This window comes from Dermacentor silvarum, chromosome 7 (assembly GCF_013339745.2).
Source record: "Dermacentor silvarum isolate Dsil-2018 chromosome 7, BIME_Dsil_1.4, whole genome shotgun sequence".
NCBI lineage: Eukaryota > Metazoa > Arthropoda > Arachnida > Ixodida > Ixodidae > Dermacentor > Dermacentor silvarum.
In genome coordinates this window covers 53,360,883-53,387,230 of record NC_051160.1, presented here as the reverse complement: position 1 = coordinate 53,387,230, position 26,348 = coordinate 53,360,883, and the positions used below count along the sequence as shown (strand labels likewise).

General features: G+C 44.4%; 2 protein-coding genes across 2 annotated transcripts in view; both read right to left on the bottom strand.

The window, feature by feature from the left end:
- Window positions 1-234: 234 nt before the first annotated feature.
- LOC119458024 (JNK1/MAPK8-associated membrane protein-like) lies at window positions 235-12,866 on the bottom strand. The gene is made up of 7 exons (XM_037719813.2): window positions 12,565-12,866; window positions 12,406-12,482; window positions 10,383-10,540; window positions 9,207-9,419; window positions 7,971-8,140; window positions 4,642-4,718; window positions 235-1,049 (listed from the first exon to the last, which is right to left on the bottom strand). The coding sequence occupies exons 1-7, from the start codon at window positions 12,584-12,586 to the stop codon at window positions 834-836; spliced, it is 933 nt and encodes a 310-aa protein (XP_037575741.1). The 5' UTR covers window positions 12,587-12,866; the 3' UTR covers window positions 235-833.
- A 2,185-nt stretch (window positions 12,867-15,051) lies between these two features.
- The window catches only part of LOC119458858 (uncharacterized), a 32,800-nt gene continuing 21,503 nt past the window's right edge, over window positions 15,052-26,348 (bottom strand). The window contains 3 exon segments of the mRNA XM_049671477.1: window positions 15,052-22,670; window positions 24,368-24,556; window positions 25,194-25,285. Of these exon segments, the coding sequence (XP_049527434.1) occupies window positions 22,610-22,670; window positions 24,368-24,556; window positions 25,194-25,285 (342 nt within the window). The 3' untranslated portion in view covers window positions 15,052-22,609.

The following is a 26,348-nucleotide window of genomic DNA, read 5'->3' as shown; positions in this document are numbered from 1 at the left end:
GTGGAAATCTGTCGGGGGAATTTATTTACCAACTGGCCGCCATCTTGTGTTGATAGCGACGCGAGCGCCACCTGCGCGGTTTGTCGCTATTTTATCGTCTGCTACACACACAACCGCACCTCGTATCAAAAAAACGTTGCCTTGTGTTCAGAGGCACCTTTAGGCTTTCCATAAATGTATTTTAAGTACACACGGCTTACACACGTGATGAAATTACAGCCAAGGAACAAAGGATCCAATCATTGAGACAGTTTATTAACACATATTTACATGCCTCGAAAATCAAGCAAATCGCATATTTACAGTGATCATTCGCTCCATGAGTAATTGGTAGTTCACCGCGAATATTACACTTTAGAAAAGGGGTACGGCCTGTTTAGGCTGGCCATAGAGTGCTTACATAGGATGATACATCCTGAAAACAAAGCATAGGGAACACCGACGACACTAATAGAAATTGACTGAAATGTAACTGTAATGCAAACTGGTTGACAGCTACAAATGGGCCACAGTGTCCTAATAGTAGGCAATGCACCATGAACATAAACCTTATTCAATGCCGAGGCTCGCCGTTACTGCCGTCGGCGACCACACAAGCATGCCACGCAATGTCCTTGTTGCAGACGTACAGTCCAGGAAGTAGGGCACCAAACTTTTGGGGCACATTACAGGCATTAGTATTTCATCAATAGACAATGCTGCCCAGATCCAAAGCAGGCTACATCTTATGGACCATGCAACCGAGAAAGTGCCAAGTACCATAAAAGCAAAGAAACATTGAAGGCCCTCGTTTAAACATACGCATGTTGTTTGGCACGTGCTAAGACTGCATGTCACTCCACATGTAGCTTGCTGGGATCTGTGAACTTTGATGTCAGGATGTAGAACAATGATGGGAAGGGGACGACGGCAAGTAGTGCCCAGTGGAATGCTGGATCTCGCAACTGGGTGATGGCGATGATTCCGTAGGCGTGGAGGAACCAATGGCCGATGAGAATTGTCAGGTTCCGTGACTCCTTCAGTGTTTGTGAGAACAAGGAACACATGGACTGAAAGAGACAAATAAAGGTGAGAATGTGAGATAAGTGAATGGGACCATACTTTTATTAGTAGTAGGCTCTATTAAAGACCAACTGCAACAAAATCTCACTTGATCTCAATTTGCTTAAAACGTGCAGTAGTAGATGTCACCCAAGTAGTAACTGTAGCAAAGTTATAGAGCTAGCGATCACACGGATGTATCATTAACAGCATTGAGATAGCCCCATCGCTGATGACAGGCACCCCTATAGTGGTACAGCTACACGATACGGCAAATATGACATGTACGTATTTCAGAATTGCACCGGGAGCTGTGCCAATGGAATTTTTTGCCATTAGAATATGTGAAAATGCCTTGTGTAAGTGCAGTTGCAAGCAATGCACACTATGCGTATGAAGTAGCAAGCAAGCACGTTGGTTCTGGTGAGGCCAAGTGTGGGTTCTGTGTTGCTTCCAGTAGGCTGTAACAACTGTGGTCTTTCCAGTTTGGTACAGAAAGCAGTAGTTGTTGCAATTTGATGGCACAACCATTCACATTTCCCAGAAAAAATTATTTGTGGTGAACCTGCTCAGTAGTTACACTATCACTATAAGTATTTTTTATGCTACGCAAAATGTGGCTTCATTTGGCCTTTAAGAAAGGCAGCGACACAGATTTGTTGCTTGACTTGCTTAATGTGCAATGAAAAAGAAGGAAGAAAAGACCAGAGTGCTATCAAATCACATTCTTCGACATGTGTACCTCGCCACACTGACTTGAATTGTTTGTATGGGAAAGCAGTTGTCACTGTATGTATGAACTTCTGGCCTGTCAATAATTTTAGCCTTTTCGTCCATTTCTGTGTGAATACTATGTGTTTCACACGAAAATCAAGGTCTCGGCAGGCACCCAAGAGATGCCTCTAGCTTTCGATTTCTCTAAACGTGTCTGCACCAGGATTATACAATTGACTTCCGTTAATTCGTCCCTGACAGGACCAACAAAACTGATCGAATTATCCGGCAGGTCGAATTAAACACGATATAAAAAAATTCCAAAACACACTGCTGATTCATTTGGTAGTAGCATCCAACATCCAACAAGCTCCCCGAATCAAATGTGCGCCCACTTTCAATGTGTCCAAAGTAGAACGCTAACGTAGAAATGACATTAAAGCTCCTAAACAAAGTAGAAATCTAACGCGCACCCGATGGTTCAGCAAGAAATATTGCTGCACAGTGGCGGCCGGTTTCCTGAAGTTAACGGTTTCTTAATGTTAGCTTTGCTGCAATACGTCCATGTTATGCAGTAAAGCATGCAAACGTTGCGAAGGCGTTTTTTTTTTTTTTGTTTTTTTTTCCCTATTGCATTGCGGAGGCAATTTTCGGATCACTTTTCTTTAAAAAAAAAAAGGGCACGTGTTAGAATCGGGTAAATACTCTAATCAGGCATTGTGAGCTACGGTTATTGCTTGAAAATATTCCTACGGCGGGCAGAAAATGGGCGTTTTCAACAAGCGATGACATGTGTTCAACACATTCACTGCCCCCTAAGCTCTGCCAAGACACGACGCCACTAAAGGTGTCGCTATCGGGGTCACCATAGGAAGCAGGCGCGTGTGTGCTGACTGGTCAAGTTTGAATTATCTGACGAAGGTTCATTTTAGGATGAAAACAACAAAAGCTTGGGCTTATATAAATGTACAGGCGCCCGCCAGACCTTTGGCCGGGATTGAATTAATCAAAAAATCTAATTAGCCGGTGTAAAATTAACGGAAGTCAACTGTACTTGTACAAGGCATCTCTTGTACACCTAGTAATATACTCGTACAAAGATGTTTCCTACAATTCAAACTGTACTTTATCCACTAGTCACCTGTCTTAATTCCAATAAACAATAACTACGCACTGTTTGTGAGACAAGGTGTCGAGACAGTTGATAGTCAATAAACACTTTGCATGAGAGTCACTGAATTTTAGTGTTTGTTAGCCTTAACCATTTGAATTACGGTTTTCAGTGTATGTGATGCAGGCAAAGCGTCAAATAAACCTCACAAAACACGACATTAAAGGGACCCTGAAACGATTTTGACAATTTTGTAGAAACATACTCAGTCGTTAAGGAAGGTCCTTCTGAACATTAAGTGATGCATTTAATTGCTCCGCGTAAAGCATGTAATTTATTATAAGGTCCTAAACATGTGCATCGCTAGTGATCGCAGCGGCGCCACTCCCCTGAGTTTTCAGCCGGCCCCTCCCATTTGACGTAGCTAGCCCAACTGACATCAGATGGGTGAGCTATCTGGATGATTAGGTACCCAGGTCGCGTTAAAAATAATTTTTTCACCTTTATGATGAACAAACGTTGTTTGTAATAGTGGGAATGTTGGTTAATTTGTTTCTATAAAAAAAGAAACACAAAATGAATACGCAACGACAATTTATCACTACACTCGAGCACTTCTGACACACAGCAAGTGTCATCTGCTTGCGCTACAATGTTCTCCACGAACTACACGGTCAGTGTTGGTCTCGAGCTTTCATTTTGCGAGCACCATGGATCGCCCTTGTTACGTTGTGGGCTGCAAATATAGCGATCCGCGACAAGTCAAACTGCAACATCATGTCGCTCTGCAAGGCAACATGCGAGTGGAGTGGCTGCAGCACATCGGGCTGTCGGTATCTGATCGGCACCAGCATCTATGCGTTTGAAGCAGTCACTTCATGTCGGAGGATAACTACCACAAAAGACAGTTTTAACGTGTCTGGTATACAGGTAAGCGCAAACAAGCAGACTGGGAGTTTTATAGGATGAGCAGAGGCTCAAATGTGAAAGGCCTGCACGGTGCAGCCACCTGGTGGCACAGAGCTCAACGAGACAAACACGAAGCTAGTATAGCAGTAATCAAGTCTATTCTACTTTGCTGATGGCGTAAATTTTCGACAGGAGCGTAATCGTGAACACATTGTCTTTCTAAATGTTTAAAATGTTCTACATTTGGCTATAGCAATAGTAGCTTTGGGTCTGGCTCTGCACCACCAGGTGGCTGCACTGTGCAGGCTGCTCAAGCTGCTCACGTTTACGCTAAAGCCCCTTCATCTCAGCGGTAGTAGTATGGATCGAGGGGCTTTAGTTCACGCCTCCACCTATTCGTCAAAACGCCCAGCTCGCCTGCAGTTACCGTAATACTGGACATGCTCGGCACTGCAAAAGAACACTCGCAACACACACTGCTCGGATAGCTCTCACGGGGGATCGATAGCCAGACGGCTACCAGAGAGGTTGGAGAGGCTTCGCGCGCTGGCTCCAAGACAACCGGAAGTAGACGACACGACGTCACACATGACGCAGAGCCACTGAAGGCAGAGCTTAACCCCGATCACTTGGCAAACGAGTTGAGGAGAACACGGATGGCTAGGAAGGAGGGTAGCTTGTAATCATTCGTAGCTCTCTTAATATGAGACGCTTCGCTTAAATTGTGGTGCTAATGTTTTACCGTGGCTGTACCCTATGCGTCTACAAAATTTGTCTAAACCGTTTCAAGGACCCTTTAAGCAAACACAGTACGAAGGTACAACTCCCACACCGAGTTTCCATAGGATAGATGGGAGTGTGCTCACCTGATCAAGCCTGAATGCAAAGTGAGAAGCCATGGACACCACGGACAAAATTATCACTATGTACGGAAAGGCGTAATCTGGAACAGAGATGGCAACCAATGACTGATACAACATTAGCCCTCAGAATTTAAGGAAGGTCGTTATCAAACTGCTTCAATTTGTATGAATAATTGATGCAACATTAGCCCAACCAGTTACATAGAATGTTGTGAGGGTGATTATCAAATTACCTGAATTCGGGAGGAAATAAAGTGCAAAAATACTAGTTTATCTATGCAAACGTGAAAAAGCAATGTGTCGATACTGACCACAATGCGTATGCGCAGTGTACTAACTGTAACTGACTGGGACATTGACACATACCAGCCTAAGGTCCTTCATAACATTACCGCGTGCTGCATGCATCGCTGTGATGTGCAAATATTGAAGTTCCTGGATCTGTGCACATTTGAGTGCTTGCAGGGTCAAACACCACATTCAGTAAAACCTCACTATAATGAAGGGGAAGCCAGAATTACTTCGTTATATCTATTACTTCATTATAACCATTGTCCACCCTCACAACCAACACATTGTTTGTTGGAGGGTGGTAGGTTGCGGTGAGTTAGCAAAAGCCCCCAACGCTTTACAAAAGGACCCCAAAAAATTATTTTCTGTCGCATCTTTCGTCAGCGAGTTGACTGGTTTCTCTAATGTGGCTGTGGACATTAATCCACCTTTGCCGTCATTGGGTGCGCAGATTCACTGTTCCCTAAGCTCCGCCACGACAGACGCTACCACTAAAGGGGTCGTTATTGGGGTTATCATAGGGGTCAGGCACGTGTGCTGACTGGTCAAGTTCGAATTATCTGGCAAATGCAAATTTTAGGATCGAAATAACAAACGTTTTGGCCCATAGAAATGCATGAGCGCCTGCCTAGACCTTCGGTTCGGATGGAAGTCTACTGTATTTATTCTGATGACAAGCTATTGTCATTAAAATTTTGGTAATCCAATCTAATCCACACCGCTGCAGCTGTGGTGGCTTTTTGTATGCTCCAGGCTGCTATATATGGTCTGCAAGGCGTTTATGAAATGTGGTATCTTGAATACCAGGGACAGTGCCAAAGATGAAGACGCTCCAGGCTGTCAAAAGGAATAAGGAGGCCTCCAACAGTAGCTATGAGTGATGCCTGGTCCACTGTAGCTTGCATGCAATAATTTTGTTTTTTCAAGTGAAAACATATTGCCATTATTCCCTACTTTACCACGAAAAATTGGCGAGTGAACGATCAAAGTCACCACATTTTTAATTTCTTGAAATATGAAAAACAATCAGGCGGTGCGTTACAGATGAGAGCATTTCGTTTTACATTTCTGGCCTTAATAATCAGGTGCGCATTAAAATCGAGTAAATATGGTAGATGGTGTGATGACATATATTATAAGGATATGTTCAGGCACAGGAGTGCAGTGGCTAACAGGGGTAAATGGACGTCATTGGGAGATGCTTTTACCCTGCAGAGGACCTAAATATAGACTGATGACGATAATGGATATGGGATGGTGTTCGTGATTGTGGTGAAGATTGTAGTGATGGCCATGTTTAACTGGAAGAACACACAATGTACCTACGCCGTCCAGCTATTTAGTCACTATCATTATTGGCCTATTTCATGTACACTGCAGGACAAAAGCTGCCCTTAAGAAATCCCCAATGGACGACTTTAGAAAGCGGCATGCGCCCTCAAGTGGCCACCAGTAAGGTATTATGGGAATCTTGAGGAAGGGTGCTCTGTCTTCTGCTTCACTTGCAGCTACTCACGTAGTATGTGCCTCATCTAACTGGGGTCAAACCTTTCTTCTACTGTGTTGATTAACTATAGCACAACAGGTTACAGAGCGCAACAAAGATAAGCGCGGCCCCAGTGGCCACAAAATGCTATGCAGGTACCGCAACCATCATGTCTCCGAGCAATCGGTGCGCTGTGTGCATCCGTGCTCCAACCCTGGCTTTTTGCATGCAGCGAAGCTCATGAGTGACAACTTGCTTTTGTGAAACGCACAGCCGAGGCACGCTGCTGAGAAGACAGTGGCACGCAATCAGAACATGAAGTTTTCCATACTACTACGTTGCATTTCGGCTGTCTGTATGGGTGGAGACATTTTGCCCGGAATCATGTTTAAAGCAATTCAGCGCATAAACAGTTTCTCGTGGGACTCTTGACCACATCTGTTATGCACTAAAATATGCTTCATGCCGGTCAGAATACTTAAAGTGTTATTTTGAACGGGTAACTGTGAATGTGTCTTTCAATGCATTTTGACAAATTGTCTGGGACCACCGATGGATTGTACGTAAGCATTGCCTGCCACTAGTGCTTACTTCCAAGTGTGTGCTGAAAAATATGCTTTGGTTTATAATGGTAACAGCAACGAGGTTCTTGCCAGTGTGTTTTTCCTATTTAAGAGCACGCATGAGCACTGTTTCACAAAACGCTACGCAGCCCCTATTGATTGCAGCAGCCGTCCGACAACATTTACAAGCCTTGCGCACATTTCATGGGCAGATAACCTCTCAGACATTTCTCGCAGAAGTGTGGTTGTGTCGGCAAGTGTAGGTGAAGAGCCCGAGGCAAAAATAAAGCATCAGCTGCTGCACTCACACATTTCCGTGTATAGGGCCAGCATGTGCAGACACAGCATGAAAAATTTTGGGCGCATTGAAGCGGGAGTTGCGCAAGCTCGGGCTGGCTCACGTCGCAACGACCACCCACACACAGAAACCAATCAGGGCACACAGTTTTCCAAGCGTTTCAATGATGCTTCAATGGCAAGCTTGGTTAGCGCCTCACTGCAGAACCCCGCAGAGGCCACGGTACCTAGATGCCATGCGCGGCGCATGGCCTCCAAAACCGAAACTGACCCTCACAGTTCCCATAATGCCCTTGGCACCACAGGCGGCGCCAACATTTCTAAAGTCGTCCATTCTTCTTCTTTCTGGGGTTTTACGTGCCAAAACCAGTTCTGATCATGAGGCACGCCGTAGTGGAGGGCTCCGGATTAATTTTGACCACCTGGGGTTCTTTAACGTGCACTACAACGCAAGCACACGCGTGTTTTTGCATTTCGCCTCCATCGAAATGCGGCCGCCGCGGCCAAAGTCGTCCATTAACCCTGTCTTGTGCCAGCTCGCATGCCTGCAAGTCTCCTACTCTCGTCGCACCATCTATTTATCTGCCGTCCTCGACTGCACTTCCCTTCTCTTGGCAGCTAACCTGTAACTTTAAGAGACCATGGGTGTATGCTGTGTTCCACTTTGTTACACTACAAGCAAAAACATTACTCACACAGCAGCCCGCCCATAGTAGCATGAATGAGGCCCAATGCAGGAATGGCGTACATGGTCAGGAAGACTGACTTCTTTCCCTGACCGGAGAATACCTTGTAGACTAGCAGGGGCCGCAGGAGCAGCAAGGATGCCAGGCAGAGGCCGTAGAAGACAAAGATCATGGAAAACCTGCATGGCAAGAAGAGATGCAGCTGGAGACGGAGACTTCGAGGGGAGGAAGGTTATCTTAGGCTAGACGGGCAGATTACACTTTGTGATACTAAATCGGTCAGTCCTACGGTTGGCAAAGGATTGGTAAGCCAGAAAGTATGCCAAAATGAAAGGCAGGTGGCGCCACCACCTTTCTGGTGATGTTGTTTGGAAGTGGTTCTTTGCAGCTAGGTCCGTACGGCAAGAGATATCTGAGGACTTCTTGTTGGGGAATCTTGCTTCTAAATATGCTTTGCTTCGTCTGTCCCTAGCCGAGCTGCACTACACAACAGCGGATAAATACTACGGAATTAGCTGTTCCTGAGTTTGTCTTTCATGGCCTAGCGGTCAGAGCACTGCACTCACGACTGGGAGATCCGTAGTTTGAATTGCGTGTTCAACAAGCTTTTTTTCTTTTTTTTTAATATATTTCTGCATTATTATATCATTTCCTCCTTTGACTTCTGCAGTCATACTTATTTTCCTGTGCTACAAAACCAGGCCTGACGTAGTAGAGGGTTCCTGCAAAGGGGAGCGAAGCGACCCGGCACAAAGCACAGGTGGGGCCTTAGATAGATACCGCTTTTAGCTGCTGCTGACCAATAAATAATGATATGTTACTGCAAATTCGCTTTATTCTAAAATATTAATTTTCAGGTTATACCACAGTATAACCTGAACCTGAAAGGTTATACTGCCTCTGCCCGAAATAGCTTTGTCTCTCAATCACAGCTCGTGCCCACACATATTAAATTAATTATACACAGTAATAGACACATAGTCTGTCATCCTGCCTAGAGTAGCACTAAACCACAAGGGAAGCCCATATGGGTTTCTTCCTTAGGAAACCACATGGGTTTCCTTTGTAGTTTCGTACTGCTCGCAGCTGAATATCTCCATTTCATAAAAATGCCTCAGCCTTGTGGATTTATGCAGATCTCATTTGCCAGATGCACAAGTGTTTGCACGTGTTTGTGTATAATTTTCCTTCCTGTTCTACCGTGACTTCCCCAGGAAAGTGATCAAGAAGCTCCTTTGCGCTCACAGTGGGTAGACGGCCTCCTGGGTGCAGCGCAGTGTGTGCTTGTACCCCGGCGTCGGGTTGTGCAGCAGGGTGTACCAGTCCGAGAGTCGCTGCACTCGGCACGTGTGGAGCAGCACTTGACCCACGGGGGGTGTCGAGAGAAGCGTCGCCACTGCCGCCAGCACCGTCTCGAACAGGGCACACGCGTGGAGTGCAAGCACTTCGGGGGTGAAGCTACGGGAGAGGCAGATGACACGAGACACATATCAGGAATCTTTTTTATTTTTTGCTGGGTCTCATTACTTCTTTTCAAACCACACACGACTCCCCCCCTCCCCCCCCCCCCCGCTGTACACTGCCCTTCACTGCTTCATTATGAACATCACACACTGAAATACGTTTTATTAAGACATGTTGGTTCTTGCTGTGAATAAGGTGAAAGGGCATAATTAAAAGGACACCAAAAGGTGAACACTCAATCTTGAGTATTACATTACTCTTATAGAAACATAGCAACATTTGTTTAGTGCCAACAGAAGATAGCTGCACCGAGTATAGTGAGTGAAAGAGTAGCACAATTCTTCTGCAATTCAGAGCACTCGTTTTGAACATGGTCCCTCATGCAGCTTCACAGAGATTGAATTAATTATACACGGGTCTCTCTAATTTGCCATTCCAAACTGCCGAGGACTGCCTACGCCTACGCTCATTGGCTGAAAGCAATGCCTCGGGCGGTCCTGGGCAGTCTGCGATGACAAATTGAAGAGACCTACTGGCAACCTCAGTGGCCCTGCTCAACCATGTTCAACCAGCTCTGATAGGGGGTGCCACACTTTCATAAAAAGCACCAACAGTGTGGTGTGAAGAGGCAGCACCAGCGAGTTCCGTAGGAACTTACTTTCACATGGAAGTGCAATGTAATTGGCATGCTTATTATCAGCGATTGTCTACAACTTATCATGTATAAACGGGACGAGTTATGTGATGGGAATCGCTGACATATTGGCGAAGAGGCAGTGCCAGTTGTGTCCTACGTTTACCTCATTTTCTTGCTTACGAGAGCTCTGTTCCTTGTTTTTGCTAGAAGTGTCACTCTAGACACCACAGAACGCTGACGCATCACTCTAGTATGTCTTAACAGTTGCGTACAGTGTCTCTTTAATGCGGCTCTCACACGAAGTCAAGCAGAACACTGACCTCCGTCGACGCATGGTCTTGTCGATGATGTACCACTCGACCACCAGCAGCAGCAGTGCCATGAAGCCCAGGTAGAGCCAGTCGTAGAACTGGGGCAGGTCGCCACATGGCAAGCACAGCTTGCTCTCACGGGACACCCGGAATCCACGAGGACAGGCCTGAGGCAGAGTGCACCAGGTACATTTGCTCAGGTGGTAAAAGTGACTGACCAGTTGGGTGGCCCTATTAGACTGTTACCAACTGGTGAACAGCTGCTTTTTTACAAGACTCCGTATGTCGCAACTTGACACACACGGAATTTCACGCAGACACCACCTCAGAATGATTGTTGATGTTAATGCGATTAACAGAGAAGCGATGTAGCTGCACACTGTTTTTCCCCGCCGAAACGTGCCATATGTATGGAGCGTGTAGTGCAGCTGGCCTCCTCGCGCTTCCGTTCGGACACGCTGTGCCAGCCAACACCGCCGCCGCAAAGTCCACACATGCTGTGTGCCTGAATACATATGACGCAGGTTCGATTACAACCAGCACCAAAGAAATTTTAAAAAATTTTATTTTTGGGTCATTCAAGAGCGGCACACACTCAGTGGCACGCACCCAGTGACCCAAGTTGGCGTGAAAGAGGTTAGATGCAGTCAAACACAACGCAAACTGGGTGAAGTTCTCAAAACATTGTAATCCCATTAATAGGAGGGAGTGTCAGGTGTACATGACTCTTGTGATTAAACAGCTGGCTTGTTCGAGCTCAAATTTCGGAGATAGCATTTTGTGGTGGATGCATTTTAATATCATGTCTCGATGCACTACTTGCTGTTTCATTCTGAATAAATAAGAAGTGTGCATCCTCTACGGCGGTGCCAAACAGAAAGCGCAGAATTTGTGGGAATGGAACAGCATCGCCGCCTGTCACTTTAACGGCAAAACACAGCGAACACCACATTTTGGCCATAGTCTGCTGCAGGGATGGCCGAACTGCGGCTCGCGTGCTGCACGCGGCTCCTTGCGGGTCCAAGTGCAGCTTGCGAGTTTCTGGCATCTGTACCCTCCCTCCTTCATATTTCTGCCTCTAAAGACCAGCTTTCTCCGAGCTCTAGCTATAGAGATTGCGCACACAGGCAGCAATACTTCAAGGTGCTTGCTTCACAAATCGGGAGGCACATTGCAAAGGCACAATAAGACATCGCTGCATGAGTGGCATTCACTGTGACTACAAGTTACCTTGGAGAAAATGAAATTTGCCACGCCCCCATTTTACTCTGGCTCTTGACTAAAAAGACTATTTTGTAGGGCTCTTTGCATAAGCCTGTATGGTCACCCCTGGTCTACGGTACTGCCCTAACAATGACAGACAGCGCGCAATCATTCCATTACTGCAAATTCAACGCTTCCTGTTGCACATTGCTGTATGTAACGTATACTTAATTCCTATTTGTTCTGGATGAAACATGCAAAAGTAAGGTTCCAAAAGTTTTATTGACATACATTCAGCGTGAAATGCTACGGCTGTGTGAAACTTGCACGCGATATGAGCCAGCAGTTTAGCCAGGAGAGTCATATTTACACCTGACACAACAATCTGCCAACTTAATGGTGTGTTTGATGTCCAATACTACACTCTTGATGCGAGATATTTGTGCATGATTAAACAGCGCGTCCTTTCTTACGTTCTGCACTCTGGTCAGGCTCTTACGTAAAGCTTGGGAATAAGCATGAATGAATTCAGGCTTGACAATAAATTAAAGAATTTAATCAACAGAGTATTTAAGAAATGGAACAGCACACGCACTGCAGACTTCCCTGCTCGTCAATGTCCATCATGGTGCGCACGCACACAGCATATTTCCCGAACAGTTTCTAAATACAATCCGGCGGCACAGCAGGTAATAATAGTCGCGCTCCAGCTCCTAACCGCGGATGCTTTCAAAAAGAGGCTCAATCCGAAATATGTCTACACATCATTTTTAACCACGTCGAGGTCAAAGTTATGCGCAAATTTGGGCGTGGGAGTTTGTATACGTACCCCACAATCGCTGTAGGAACCATTGTCGAATCTGATTCGGCCGCAATACAGGCCAGGGCAGTGGGTCCTGGTCCGTTCTGCGCACGATGACAGGAAATGATCGAGGTGCATTTACAGGCCCGCGAGTTCGAACGGGCAAAGATATGTCGCATTTCTTACCGTAGTGGTAAATGTTCTGCATGGCGCAACCAGCGTTTGAACGTAGGAACGTATACGAAGCGTTATGTCGGTCGATTTCGCGCTAGCGAAAGTGTTATGCGCGTCTGCGAGCAGACGATGAAACGTTCGACACGCATGCTACGTTTGCATTCGACGCATTCAAACCCTGTCGCTGCCCAAGAAACGAACTATATTGTTTAGCTGTTATGGATGCATTTTGGGTGAATTTCTTAATGACAACAGAAAATCGCAAGCAGAAAAGTTTCGTTCCGACGCGGACCTAAAAAAATCGCGTTCTTCTCCCTTTTGTAAGGCCTGACACCACGACCGTAATATGCAGAAGGGCGCTAGCGTAAGGTTACATTTAAACAATTAAACCTTTGCTTGATAAAATTACATGCAAATAAAACAGATTGGCATTATTTTTAAAGTAGTGTAAGCGATAGTAGATACAAATTTCCCAGATTTCACAGATTCAACACTTACGAACATGCATACTTACGGGCGAACAATACGTGCGGCATGAATAAGTTGAGAGAGAATAAAAATCGCGAAGGTAATGTTAAGTAAACGTTGATTTGGGCCTTTTGAATAGTAATATTAAGGTCCCTGCTTATCATTATTATTTATGGGAGAAAATAAGCATCCTCTAAAAAATAAGAGACGACGATCTGTACTTTCAGTACAAATGGTGCGCAAGAACTGCGGCGAGTGATAGAATTTTACTTGTCATTTAAATGATCCACCCGCTTCTTGGCCAATTTAAGAATGAGTCATGTCTCAAGGGCACTAGAAAAGTTTAAACTTCTCGTAGAAGCTTAGATGCGGCACACCCACAAGAATATTCAGCATGCAGCAGCTTGAAACTACCACAGACTCAGACGTGGCTGCAGGTTGCTACGGTCCTGGAAGAATAGCAGCCACACAGAAATAAGGTTATTTATTGTGAAATGGTGATGACTTACGGTGGGTCACCAAGGGGATTATCCCACATGAACTTGTGCTCTGGTCCTTTAGAAAAGACCACTATACTCAATTTCATACTTTGCAGGCAATGCTGCAGAAGCAACACACGTAGCGCAGTCGTAAAAGCCTGACTTTGTGAGTTTACTAGTTCAGTTACTTTTGAACTGCAATGTTTTCTACGTAATAACTACTTGACCATTACAACTGCAACTTGTGGGCATAAGGGTACATCATATCACATATTTCTCCACCTTTGTGCATCCAGTAGATGACGTACAATGTGTTGGTCACAAGTGCGAGCGGTGTGCTGTGCCACGGCCGCTGGAAAAAAAAAAAAAAGGATTTTTTTTTTTTTTTTTTTCAGATCTGACACCATGAAATGAATATATGTCAAGTCTTGTGACAAAAGCGTGAGGCTTAATGTTGCATCAAAAAACACAAGTAACGCACTACATTTTATATCACAAATGTGCAATGAGAATCTCAGCCTTTATAGCACTACTTGCTATGCATGATATGGAGTAACAGTGTAGTGATGTCTTTCGGCAGGAGAAATGAAAAATGTGTGGTGTTCACATACACCTGATGCACTTGCTTGCCAGGGTTGTGTTTTGCACTGCAAGTGTACTTAAAAAGTGCACTGTCGAAGATATACACACTGCAAGTAAACTTCATAGCGAAGCTGCTGCCACCACCACCACAGTAAGGAGAAAGAAACGCATCGGAAAAATGAGTGGAGACACTTGTTTCAGATCAAGTGGAAGTAGAAAATGTTCCACATTTCCGGATGACATTGTGCTCAAGGAGGTGGGGCATTGTGCCCAAGGATTACAAAATATGCAGGGAACACTGCAGCTTAAGACGAGGGCAATTTTGAACTACTTGTAGTTTTTGATCGCACATGACCGAACATAATTTTGATATGCTCAATTTAACACCTCCAAAGTTTTATTTAAGCGTGCGAAAGTTAAATCAAAGCCAACAGTAGTGTTCCTTGCTATGCTAGAGCAAGTTTTCAGTTGAGTAGTTCTGACAACCGGTCACTAATTACTAAACAAATGAATTTCTTCCTCACACTTGCTTTTTGGATACGGATGTGCTCTCCGTGGCCAGAAACAAAGGAGAACAAGTTGTAATTTGTAATTTTCATACACGTGGCATTTGGGCTGTGTGGGGTTATTATATAGTGCACTGTTGTAGTACTCTTGAAACTAAAAATTAGGTGAGATTTTCTATACGTCTCGTGTCCACGTGCCCACTGGTGGGTGCGCTGTCTTCACTCTAAATACCACTTGCCAACTAGCCCTAGAGCAAGCTCACCTCAACAATTCTCTTGGAAAAGACTAAAATTGTTTTAAGGGACCCTTTACCCATGACTTACTGCACCCAACACACGAGAGCGTTGCAGAAAAAGCGGTGAACAACAAAGTATCACACAGTAGAGATAACTTACCTAGGGCACACCAATTTGTGTGCCACAGGCAACATTGTGAAGAGGAGTAAAAAATAACAGACACGAGAAGGTTTCTGCAGTTTGTATTTCACGAGCCTACAATATTGCGTAACAAACAAAAATGGACAAAACATCTTATCAATCCTTTTCATACAAGCTAAAAAAATACCTTTGTGCATCACATGGGAACTATGCATAATACACTGCGTATAACGATCACAATGATATACGGTAACCTTTCATCGGACGTTCACTGTTGGAGCATCCATAATACTAACACTGCACACTGCAGCACAAGACTTCTAATGAAGCGCTGTCTTCAAGCACAGTATCTATAAACAGCTGGCAAAAAAATGGCAACAAAAAAATTCTACTGGCCTTGACATCACGCAAGGAAACACATTCACCGATTTCATAATCAGCAAAGAGCAAATTTAACAGGCTGCTGCCTGGTAATGTGAGGCATTTCATGGTAGCAGACAAGTCACAGTCCATAGGTACCATAGCCGTGTGCATAGATGTTTATTATCAACGTGGCAGGCATTGTCAACATGGTGCAAAGAACACCCGTCAAGACGTGGGCAGCAATTTGAATGCCGTAAAGCAGAAGGTGCATCATTGTAGAATTCGTCGTGAACACACACGTTCCTCAACACATCAGCCACAAATCTGGTTGGCGCAAGGAATCAAGGGATGCAATCAAGGCACATGTATATGGCATGCACATGCCCATAAAATATTAATCACATTAAGGGAAAGCATTAGCACCATTCGAATGCGAAGGTGAAATACAAGAAAGATCTCCATAGGCAACATCTTAACATAGTCGAATGAAATGTATTGCATTTCAAAAGGAAAAGCCCACTTCCAGTGAACAGATGGTAGTAAACTTGTTGTTCAGGCTATCAATTATTTTTTACAAAAATTACAAAAATGCAAAAATTCCAGTTCACGTAACAGTGGCATGGCATCACCAGTGCCACAGTTAACAGGAAACCTTTGCCTCCTTCATAGGCTCCATCAGGTGCTGTTCACATAACCCCTTTTGTTGCCACGTTACAGTCATAAACTGGATGCTTAGATTTCTATAAAACTAAAAAATAAAATAAAATTGCAATACATTCGAGGGCCCGTAACACATTTGCTTCCAGTGGTCACTAGAAACTGACATTTTGCTTTAATACAGCAAACTTCTTCAAATCGTGTCAGCACTTGCCTGAATAGACAATTTCTGCACATGTACGTGAAAGAATAAAGGCAAAAGTTGAAACTTGTTAAAGGGAACACTGAACAGCAATATGTCTTAGACTGATGGATCTTTTTCTTTTTTCGATACTCGCAACTGCATTTCCTTGCAGAAAATGGTCAATTACTAGTGGAGGAAACAACAGGCAAACTTTCTTCTTAAATTTCACACTCAAGCCATGACACCAATGTCATTCTGATGTCACAAATCACCTTTTTTAACATATTCAAGCCCTCTAGGGTTTCGCGCATCAAATGTCGACAGAAGTTGCAAGATAAAGTCTTTGCTTGTTCTAAAATGAAATGCAATCCCTTTTTTTTACTGATATAAACAACTGACCACTGCTGAGCAGATGCTACCAAAATACTCAACACCACAGAGAGTTGGCTCGTAAATCACAAAGTGGCATTGCCAGCCACCATTTTTTTCTGCATCGTTTTCTGATGACCAAATGCCTCCACTAATGGCAAAGGCCAACACACTCGTTAATTCCAGAAGTGTATTTTATCAATCTAGGTCAACCGAACATCTCTCAGTGTTTCTACAGCCATAAAGTTTCCTAAAAAAATTACTAGAGGGAATTCTGGTGCTCTATCATTCAGCTACTATGGTTACTACTTGTATTTGTCCCGATTTTTCATGCTTGTAGCTTCAGATGTTCTAGTGACGTTATTTGTTACGCTTAATCTTTTTCAATTTCCAAGCATTCACAGTTTTCTACACACAGCAAGGCAATACGTCTCCGCTAGTCATTGCGGATTGTTGCCCTTATATCACCTAGTCAAAATCATACTTGGTCAAAAAAATCACCAATCTGCAAAGTCGCAAAGCCGTTTGAAGCTAGAAGGACTAAATTTAGGCAAATCCACGTACTGCTTCTGTGCTGGCTGTACCACCACGCTTGATTTTTGTAGGAAACACTATATATCTATAGCAGTGAAATGCTGTTTGATAGAGAAGTCCTCTATGAATAGGACGCATGAAAGTGGCATCACTGCAAAAATATTGCTGGCTCAAGGCACAAAGTGAGCGGAAAAAAAAAAAAAAAAACTACATCGGAATCATACGTGCTTCAAACAGGAGGACAGTAAATCGAGAGGCGCAAACGTGAGACCAATCAATGGTGAGACCAATCAATGGATGTCCTTGTGTAAAAACTATGGACTCTAGCACTGCATACTAGAACTCACACATTCAGGGTCACGGCTTCATACTCTTAATTACTTCAACATCACTTTGTAAATGCATGACTGCATCTTCATACAATAAAACGACACCAAGTTCCAAGCTTCCCCCTTTGCACTCATATCTGTAGTGAATGTTGTATAAACAAAGAAAACGACATAAACTGCTGCTCTGGCTTAACCACTAGCTCGTATGCACTAAAAACCTGCACAGTGGTAGTATTTGAGAGTGCATATTGTCTAATGTCTAATAGTGCAGTACTTGCCTGTTACATACAGAATAAATGACGAGCCTTCTAATTAACTATTTGTTATGTGCCGATTGTATACAATTTGTCATTTGTAGTACCGAAGATTGTACGCAACTAATTTTTCCTTTTGCGAGTGCTTGTTTGTTGCCGATTTTTGGCTCTTTGATCTTTATTTGATTTTTATTCTTGTTTGTATTACTATTTTAAGAATATGCTAATTTGACATTGTAACTAAATCCCATAATAATGCCTTATGGGCAATGGGGGAATGTATAATAAATAAACAAATGGTTTTATTCACATGTACATAAAAAAAAAACATAAAGGGTAAGAAACACTAACTACACACAATCCACAGCCATGCAGGACAAAAGTGGTAACTTTCTCCGTGAGAGAAACAGTGGCGCCACCTGTAATTGTTAGTGCGAGACAGTGTATGCTGTCTCTAGCCAAAACAGTTGAGAGACACCACTGCCATGTAGCTTAGAAAATCTACATTTACTGGCTGGCACTGCTGTGGACGTGTCTTTTTAATTTACTCTGAATAAGACAGGTAACTACTGCACCCACACATAGTACTAAGCCAACTATAACATGAAATGTTAGCTGTGTGCGAAACCTTAACTCTAACGGGCAAGCAGTTTCGCAGAAAGAACAGTTTAACCTCCTCTCCATATTTAGGCACTGTTCGATCCACACTATGCAGACTGCATTGAACTATTTAGCACCATACAGCTTGCAGTTTGTGAAAAAATAATACTCCTATAGGAGGAAGTGGCTATACAATATGTGCAAGGCACAGCCGCGTCTAAGCATCATTGTCTGCAGACGAGAGCTTTGTGACAATCACCATGAAATATGATTTATTTATTGCTGAACAAGCAAGCCTGTGAGCCCGTATGTGCTTCACTGTCTGCTGAATTAAGGACTGGGCACCAGCATGAAATCTGGTGTCTCAGAAACTGGCATCAGGACTGGTGTGTTGACAATGTACAAACTTCAACTACTGCCATTGGAAAGGCACAGACAGCAGATATCAAGTGCTTGCACCAGATGATGGTTTTAAGTTTGACGCATTGAAGGGCATACGGAGTGGGCAGTTTACAGTGATCACTGCAGCTACTCCTTTATCTGGCTGCGCGTTGCAGCCAGCATTGGTAAGGCAGCACTTTGCACCCATGGGCAGCACTTGGGTGTTTACGAGGAGTGCACAAGGTACAACTCAGGATGTGTAAGTTATCTCTCTAGTTACACAATGGGCCAGAAAACATTGCTTATGCAGACACAGATAAGATAAAGTGCACACATGTATCAGCCTGCACTGCTTTTGGACATTGCCTTGTGTGCCACTTCCAAGTGCCATCTGCAAAATTAAACACAGCTCGACTCTCAATAAGAGTTAGTAGCAACAAAGAAGTGGGTACGAGTGTACATTATTACTTCAGTGCTAACCAAAAGCATAGATATGCACAAAAATATTGCAGAGTTCAGCTCTTAACAGACGTAACACTCAGTTAGCAGAAGTCACTGTGCCAAAGCAAAAACCCGTAAAAGAAGCCACAAGAATATCATAAGCCACTGTGCACCTGACAGCAACATTGTTAGGTGAATAAAAAACAGACAAACTTTATCTGCTGCTGGTCAGTGATGACGTCGGGCAAGTATATCTTCAATTTCTTAAACATTTTTTTTGTTTTACAAGTCAGCAACATGCTGCAAAAGCTTCATGAAACTTCGTCATAGCCAAAGATTTATGACACTATTAACAAAGCTATTGCATCTTACTCTCTGCAGCAGAGATGACTATAAGGAATAGTCACTTGCCTACTAAAAGCACCCAAGAAACAGCTTCAAAAACACATTGCCATTAAAGCTGCCTTAATGTTCACCGTGTCTGCCACATTCACAGACACTACCAATAACCGTGACAAAATCTTAGGCAATTTGCTCGCATGTGTCGCTACAATGGCAATGTGCGAAGGCGACCAAAGCGCACACATTGTACCCATCTCCCCGTGCCCCTACCGATTTCTAAAATCATAACTGCATGCCACAAAATGCACAAAAAGAAATGTAAAAGAACAGAGATTACAGTGCCTCACCCGACCAAGATCAAGGTGGTCACAAATAAATAAAGATCTAGGTGAGAAGAAATAAGAGACAACTTAAATGTGTACTCTCGGAAATGAAAGCTTGTGGACCACAGAAGCAGTGAGAAGACTCACCAAAAACACGTGCATCAGGTCATCATCCCCATGACATGCACACATGCATGTGTTGACATGTGCAACATACATGCATACATATGTGCAGATTGCAGCTTTCGCTAGAGATTTCACTATGCTTGCAATTTGCACAATATTTCTACTGTAATGGCCACACCAAAAGGCCCAAATTATCATGACTGCAAACTTAAAAACGAATGCAAATGCAAAATAAAGAGGGGGGAGGAGAGGCAAATTTTGATATTTCTTTCTGGAAAGAATTCGTGAGTGGAAGATAAAACTGCAACCAGCCCACTTCAGAGCACCCTAGAAAACCGGTTTTCTCACGACTTCCGTGGTCCACACAACCTTTCCTTCACCTCAACATTGTGCACACAGCAGGCACCATCCTACGCCTGCTAGGAGTGCGTTAAGTGCGCGTGCAAACCAGCGCGCTGGCTGTGCGACCTTCGTATTGCACAAGGAGTCGTAGAAGGGCAAGAGCGGCCCAGCCGCCGTGCTTTGTACTATTCACAAGTGGTGAGTATATTACCTGAGCTTTTGTGCACTACATCACGAATAAAGTGGGGAGGGGAATAAAATATAGTAATGGACGCTACGCACAGGTGTAAATTGAGTCGCTACATCAACTAAAGAACATATTCATTCAGCAGGCGGCTGGAAAGTCGAAAGCAATGCAAAGTAGATTATATAAAGTTTGGTCCCTGTAACGTGCCACTGTTTCAGCCGAGAGGATGCCACGAACACGGCGGCAAATTGGCTGTCACATAAAACAGTCGAAACAACTGGCAAGAAGAAAGAATTGTAAGCCAGAGACGTGTGTCCCGTACAAGCGAATGTCTCTTCTGCAACACCTGCTATTCACTTCTTGAGTTGGTGCTTGCAACGCAACATGCTACTGATGTGAACAAAACTTCCAACAATATGATTAACCTGCAGCAAAATGGACAGAAGTGCTTGACTTGGGAGTCCTTTTAACGCAATAGATTGGGATTCTTCCCTCAAATGTAAATGACGAATGTTTAGTCCACTGCCTCATTTTCTTCAACTCTGCTCCCTACTTCAAATGCTTGCACTGTGGCATGCATTTTCACTTGCTCTTTGCCGTTTACAGCAAATTTTCTAGTGGGACATTCTCTACAATGAAATGTGAACCACAAAACTTTATGCAATGCATGCATGAATGCAAGTGAGTGCATTGAGCCTATACAGCTCATCACCTGCCACACAAATATGGAACATGCCGGTGTTAGTGACAATGTTGTTGCTGGGTCTATCCAACTCGCCTGCACTTACTGAGCTAGTTCAGGTGGTTCTGCACTTTGCTATTCATTTCACCAGTGCAACATGGTGGTGTTAGCACATAGCCGTTTGCCTCACACAGTGCAAGCATTTCCAAAGTGCACAGCATTCTCTGAACTTGCCAAAAAGCTGGTGCGGGTTCATGCAAGAGGTGCTGGACTCTTTTTTGCACAGGCACAGAACAAACCTGTGGTTCTGTGACCTTCGGTGAACCAGTTCACGAAGTGTGAGGCAAATGCAACGGACCCCTCAGGTTACACACCAAGTACAAGCTTGCTAAGTCCCATACCCCTAAACGCAACCACTAAGTTCAAGTACTGGGCTGAGCTAACTACTGTGGTGTGGGCTGAATCAGCACTAGCTGAAAAGTCATCTATTTTGTGTTGTACGGCAAACCAATTGACACTGGAAGCCACTACAGCTCAGCTAAGCCTAATCAGATGCTTATCCAGCTATACCAGCAAAGGCAGTTTTTTATTTCATGTTATGTGATAAACTGTTTGATGTCTGTGGTTTGTCGGCCCTAGAGGTTAGGTTCGGCAGTTCTAGAATCGGCAGCAGGGCTTAGCTCTGCATAAACGTGCAACAATCCACAGTACAGGGTACAGTCACTGCAGGCCAACAGCTGGAAGACAATGTGGGCCAGCTAGCAGCAACGAATTACTTTTTCTCTGTTGAGCATTCCCATTTTCAAAGCTCACATAGAATTTATCCATTCATTTTTTAAACATTGGTTTGTTTCTTTTTGCTGGCCGAGTCAGCACTCTTGTTGAACTAACTCCATGGCAAAGAGCTAGAAACCTGCAGAGAGCAGCAGGTAAAACCCAATGTGATAAGCAGCTCCCTGAAGAATGTCTCTTCAACTCAAGCTAAATTACTGCAGGCAAACTTTCATACTACCTTTTCTCTTCTGTTCAAATGCTGCAGCTTTACACCAAGCCATCACTTATTGTCGGACAGTGATTTGTTGCCTGTGAACATCGCTGCTCATACAATTGCAGAAGAAAATATGTTCCTATAGTTACTAGTAGATCTGTAGTGCCCAAGGTGCGGTATGTGCCTGTGCATACTGAAAAATTTCAGGCAGTGAAGAATCAATGAAAGAAACGCGGCATGTCTACCAATTTAACAAACACAGTGCACTGAACGAGACAAACAAACAAGTTCTAAAAAATAAAAAGAGTCTCTACTCTTCACTTTCTCAAAGCTCTATACAATAGCCACTCTTTATAGAGCATCTATGAAGCAGAAAATGTGTCTTAAACTGTGGAAACAGGGGTTAGCTTATGAACCAGAAGAAAAGAATATGCACAATTTGCTTGGAATGTTGACCTTTCCCTAGTGCCCTAAAAAGCTGGCTTTCAACTTGTGGATGCTGCAAAGGTTGAAGGCACGGGCAGTCCCACAGTTCGATGTCATCAGAAGCTGTTGTTGAGTCCGTTGAGGCGCTTCTGAAAGCCGTTCACCAGTTCTTCCAACCTGTAATGATTCAAGGAAAAGTGATAAGCACCCACTAAACCACACTTGGTAAGAAGTTCTATTTCAAGAGGCACTTCTAAGGTGCTGTCCAAAAAGGATCCTTCAGCAAGAACTTTTGGCAAGTGCACCGGCAGTTAGCCAGAGATGTATGAAGCAATGCTCTGTGCTCTTGTGCTTCACTTAGGATTTATTGCAATAACCTGGGCCTGTATTCGCAAAGTTTTTCCTATGCAAGAGCGACCCAAGATTGGCCATTGCCATGGCAATCGTGCCAATGTTATCATGAGTGGCGAGTGTCTCAGTGCTGGTCAATGAGGAATTGCTTTGGCATAAGAAAAACTTTTAAGCTTTAAAATTTTGGGAATATAAACCCTGATGTACAAGTAGCCTGTGTCGGCCTTCATGGAGATGAAATTCTGTGCCAAGGTCCTAACATTACGGCACATAATATCTAGCATGAAATGAATGATTGTGCACGCACGCACGCACACACACACATACACACAAGATGCAGAGCAAGTACTACTGCAGTGATAGCACTTGTCCCCTGCCTCTGCACTTTTGTGTTGTAGTCACCTGCTTTGAGCTAAACTTTATGTGCTTCAGCAACGCACAGACTAGAAAACAACCTCTGCTCAAATCAACATAATGGTGCCATGAATGTATTTTGTAGCGTTAGCTACACTGGCCTAGCCAAGCCCGTTTCGCGCGGCACATCAAGAGCCGTGCTGCGCATGCGCAAGGATCAGTGATGTCACACGGCTTACCGCACCGGAGCCACCGGAGCCGGCACCTCTCGCGCACTCCGCCCGGAAAGCATGGTGCGTTGCATAATGCCGGTTCCCAAAAGTGAGCTTCGCCTCAATACGGTAGTGTCGCGCAGTGAAGCATAAGCGAAGTATTCCGGTGAAGCATACGAAGAGTGGGAAGCGGCAATTGTCACGGGACATGGTATGTTTCCCTTAATTATATACGCGTGCACCCGCCGTCTCCTATCATAGTAAAAGCACAGATACCCCTAATAAGTGTATTGGCAGGCCTTTAGAGCTACGGCGGACGTGCCTGTGGCCATTTGAGCCCTTGGGGGCACTAAAAGGCACCCATTAGTTTTTTCGGACTGCATGATCTTTCGGACGTTTTTGCGGCCCCCAGGGAGTCCGCGAAATTGGACGTTGACTCGGCAACTTGGGCCACTGGGTAAGTGCCCGAACAGACAGCTTGCTACAGGCTGCTGTCTGGCCTAGTAACCAACTTGGGTCACTAGGTATGTATCAACTAGGCATGTGCCCATTCTTGGCAAATCCCTTAGAATAAGTGAGCCGCTGTGACACAAGGGGTATAAAGCCTTAAATGTACTTGGGATATGTGTCGTACTTCGCTATGCCCCATACACCTCTCATCACAATTCTTCCCACAACAAGCACCATACATCGCCTTCGTCCTCGCGGAGCAGACAGCCACAGGCGGCAAGGCTGTGTTCGTGACGTCCGATAGTGCTGCTACCTCACTCGCTCAAACAAGCTTCGAGTCATTTAGAGTCCAACAAGGCGTTGGTTCTGGGGGGGGGGGGGGAGGGGGGGAGGGGGGGATGGGGGGGGGGGGGAGGGGGGGTTCATCCCATCTACGACTGTATCTTTCCTTGAAGAAAGACACCATGTAAATATAAAACGAAAAAGCAGATGCGCCACAGACGTTACCTCTGACACTTCAGCTCTGCATTCTGCCGTGACGCAGCCTCTTCGTCGAGACGTTGGCTGATCCGACTGACTTCCTCCTTGAGCTCCTGCAGGAATGAGCTTGCAGCCAGATCAACACCATCTTGAACGCCAATGAAGTCTGTCTGCGCTTCTGTCGATATCTTGACTCCGTCACCAGTGCCTCGATCACTGCATTAAAAAAAAAAGAGTGATTGAGACAACTCAGAAATATCAAGAGATGTACTCACTTGGTGAAGATATACCAGGCCACAATGAACTAGCACTAGGTGCAAAAGAATGTTATTTCTGATATCTATTAAAGGAGCTGATGTAAAAATAAGCACAAGTTCTGGCAACTTGCACAAATTGAAACCTGTATTTTTAAAGAGTGCTATGAGCCACGCTTTTCTATGACTAATGCCAAAAGACCCCGAGGGTAAAAATAAATGAAATGAAACCCGGACAATGCTTCCTTGGTCTGATTGCATAGGTAATCAAACAAACCCAATGTGAAATGTAAAACAATGTGCAGTGCCTGCAACAAATTTCTGTTTGCAAGAGGCTGTTATATTCTGGCTACAGAGAAAAAGAAAACTCAAAGAGTTTAGGGAGTCCTCAAGTCTTCATATGTGCTCTGGAAACGCCTGTAGAGCACATGTCCTGCAAGTCAGTGGCACTAAGTCATGTGCTGGCAGACTGTCTCCTCAAAGCATGATTCGACATTGTAGAGCCACCAACCACTCACTCCGCGGACAGTATCAAGGATTCTGTCCACAGTAGGAATCAGCCTTCAACAGACAACTCAGCAAGGACAAGGTTTGCGCACCCGTTGTTTGCCTGAGCTGCGAGGCTTTCTTGAAGCTCGTGAAGTCGGCCGAGTGCAGCGTTCCGCTCATTGGTCGCCTGTTGCACGGCATCCTGCAAAATGAAAAAAAAAAAGAGGGGGCACCCACCGGCTGAATCCCATTTCCTGTCTGGGAAAGACAGAGCTTCACCGAATAAACAAAACAAGACAGAAAAAAAAAAGAAAAAAAAAGGGGGGGGGGGGTAGCCTTTGATTTTTGCTGCCCAGTTACATGAGCATGAATGACAACTAGTGCCCTCATCTCTAACAGGGCACATTGGGCAAGGCTGTCAAGGAGGCTAAGAATGCTTTAAAAAAAAACTGCACAAAAGGACATTGCAAATGGGTAAATTTTTCTTACAGCTGCATAATATTCCAAAGGACCTTTTATCTATTAACCAGAGGGCACGAATTAATTATGGGGTTTAATGTGCCAAAACCACAATCTGATTATGAGGCACGCCGTAGTGGGGGACTCGAACGACTCTGCTAATAGCTTGCTGTAGAATTATACCATTTACTTTGACAAGCAAGGAAGAGGTGCAACAATTCTTCAGCAATGTTTCCACACCCTATTCAATGAAGTAAAAACATTTAGTATAATAAAAATAGTTAGTTTGGCTTACTAAATTAGACACTTATAATTGCCACTTGCTTCATGAACCACCAAGTTTTCAAAATGCAAGTGTCCTCTTCAGATTGCGATGTACTGGTGTGTTCAAAGCCCAGACCAGAACAAGTCTGAAACGTGTGGACCATGTGTTGCACTGGTTCCCTGAATTGGCGGAGAAGCGTCATACTCAGTCCTCAGCTCAACAAGCACGAAAAATTATCCTTCCATTGATTTACTGTTTTATTGCGATAGCAATTATATGGACACTCAAAAGCAGATTTCTGCCGTCGGCGTCGCCGTCGCCGTCGGCGTCGCCGTCGCCGTGAGGTTCCGTATGACGTCATTTGGAGATGAAATCGTCGCCGCGCGCCGAACGCTGTATGTGCGAGTGAAAGGGCGCGAGGGGCGCGTCTTTCACGGGGAGTGAACGCACGGCGGAGAACAAACGCGCGTTCTGCGCCGTGCTCGCTTAAGGGCTGCAGAAGTAGGCGTCTCTTTTCTCCTTTACAATCACCATATATGTA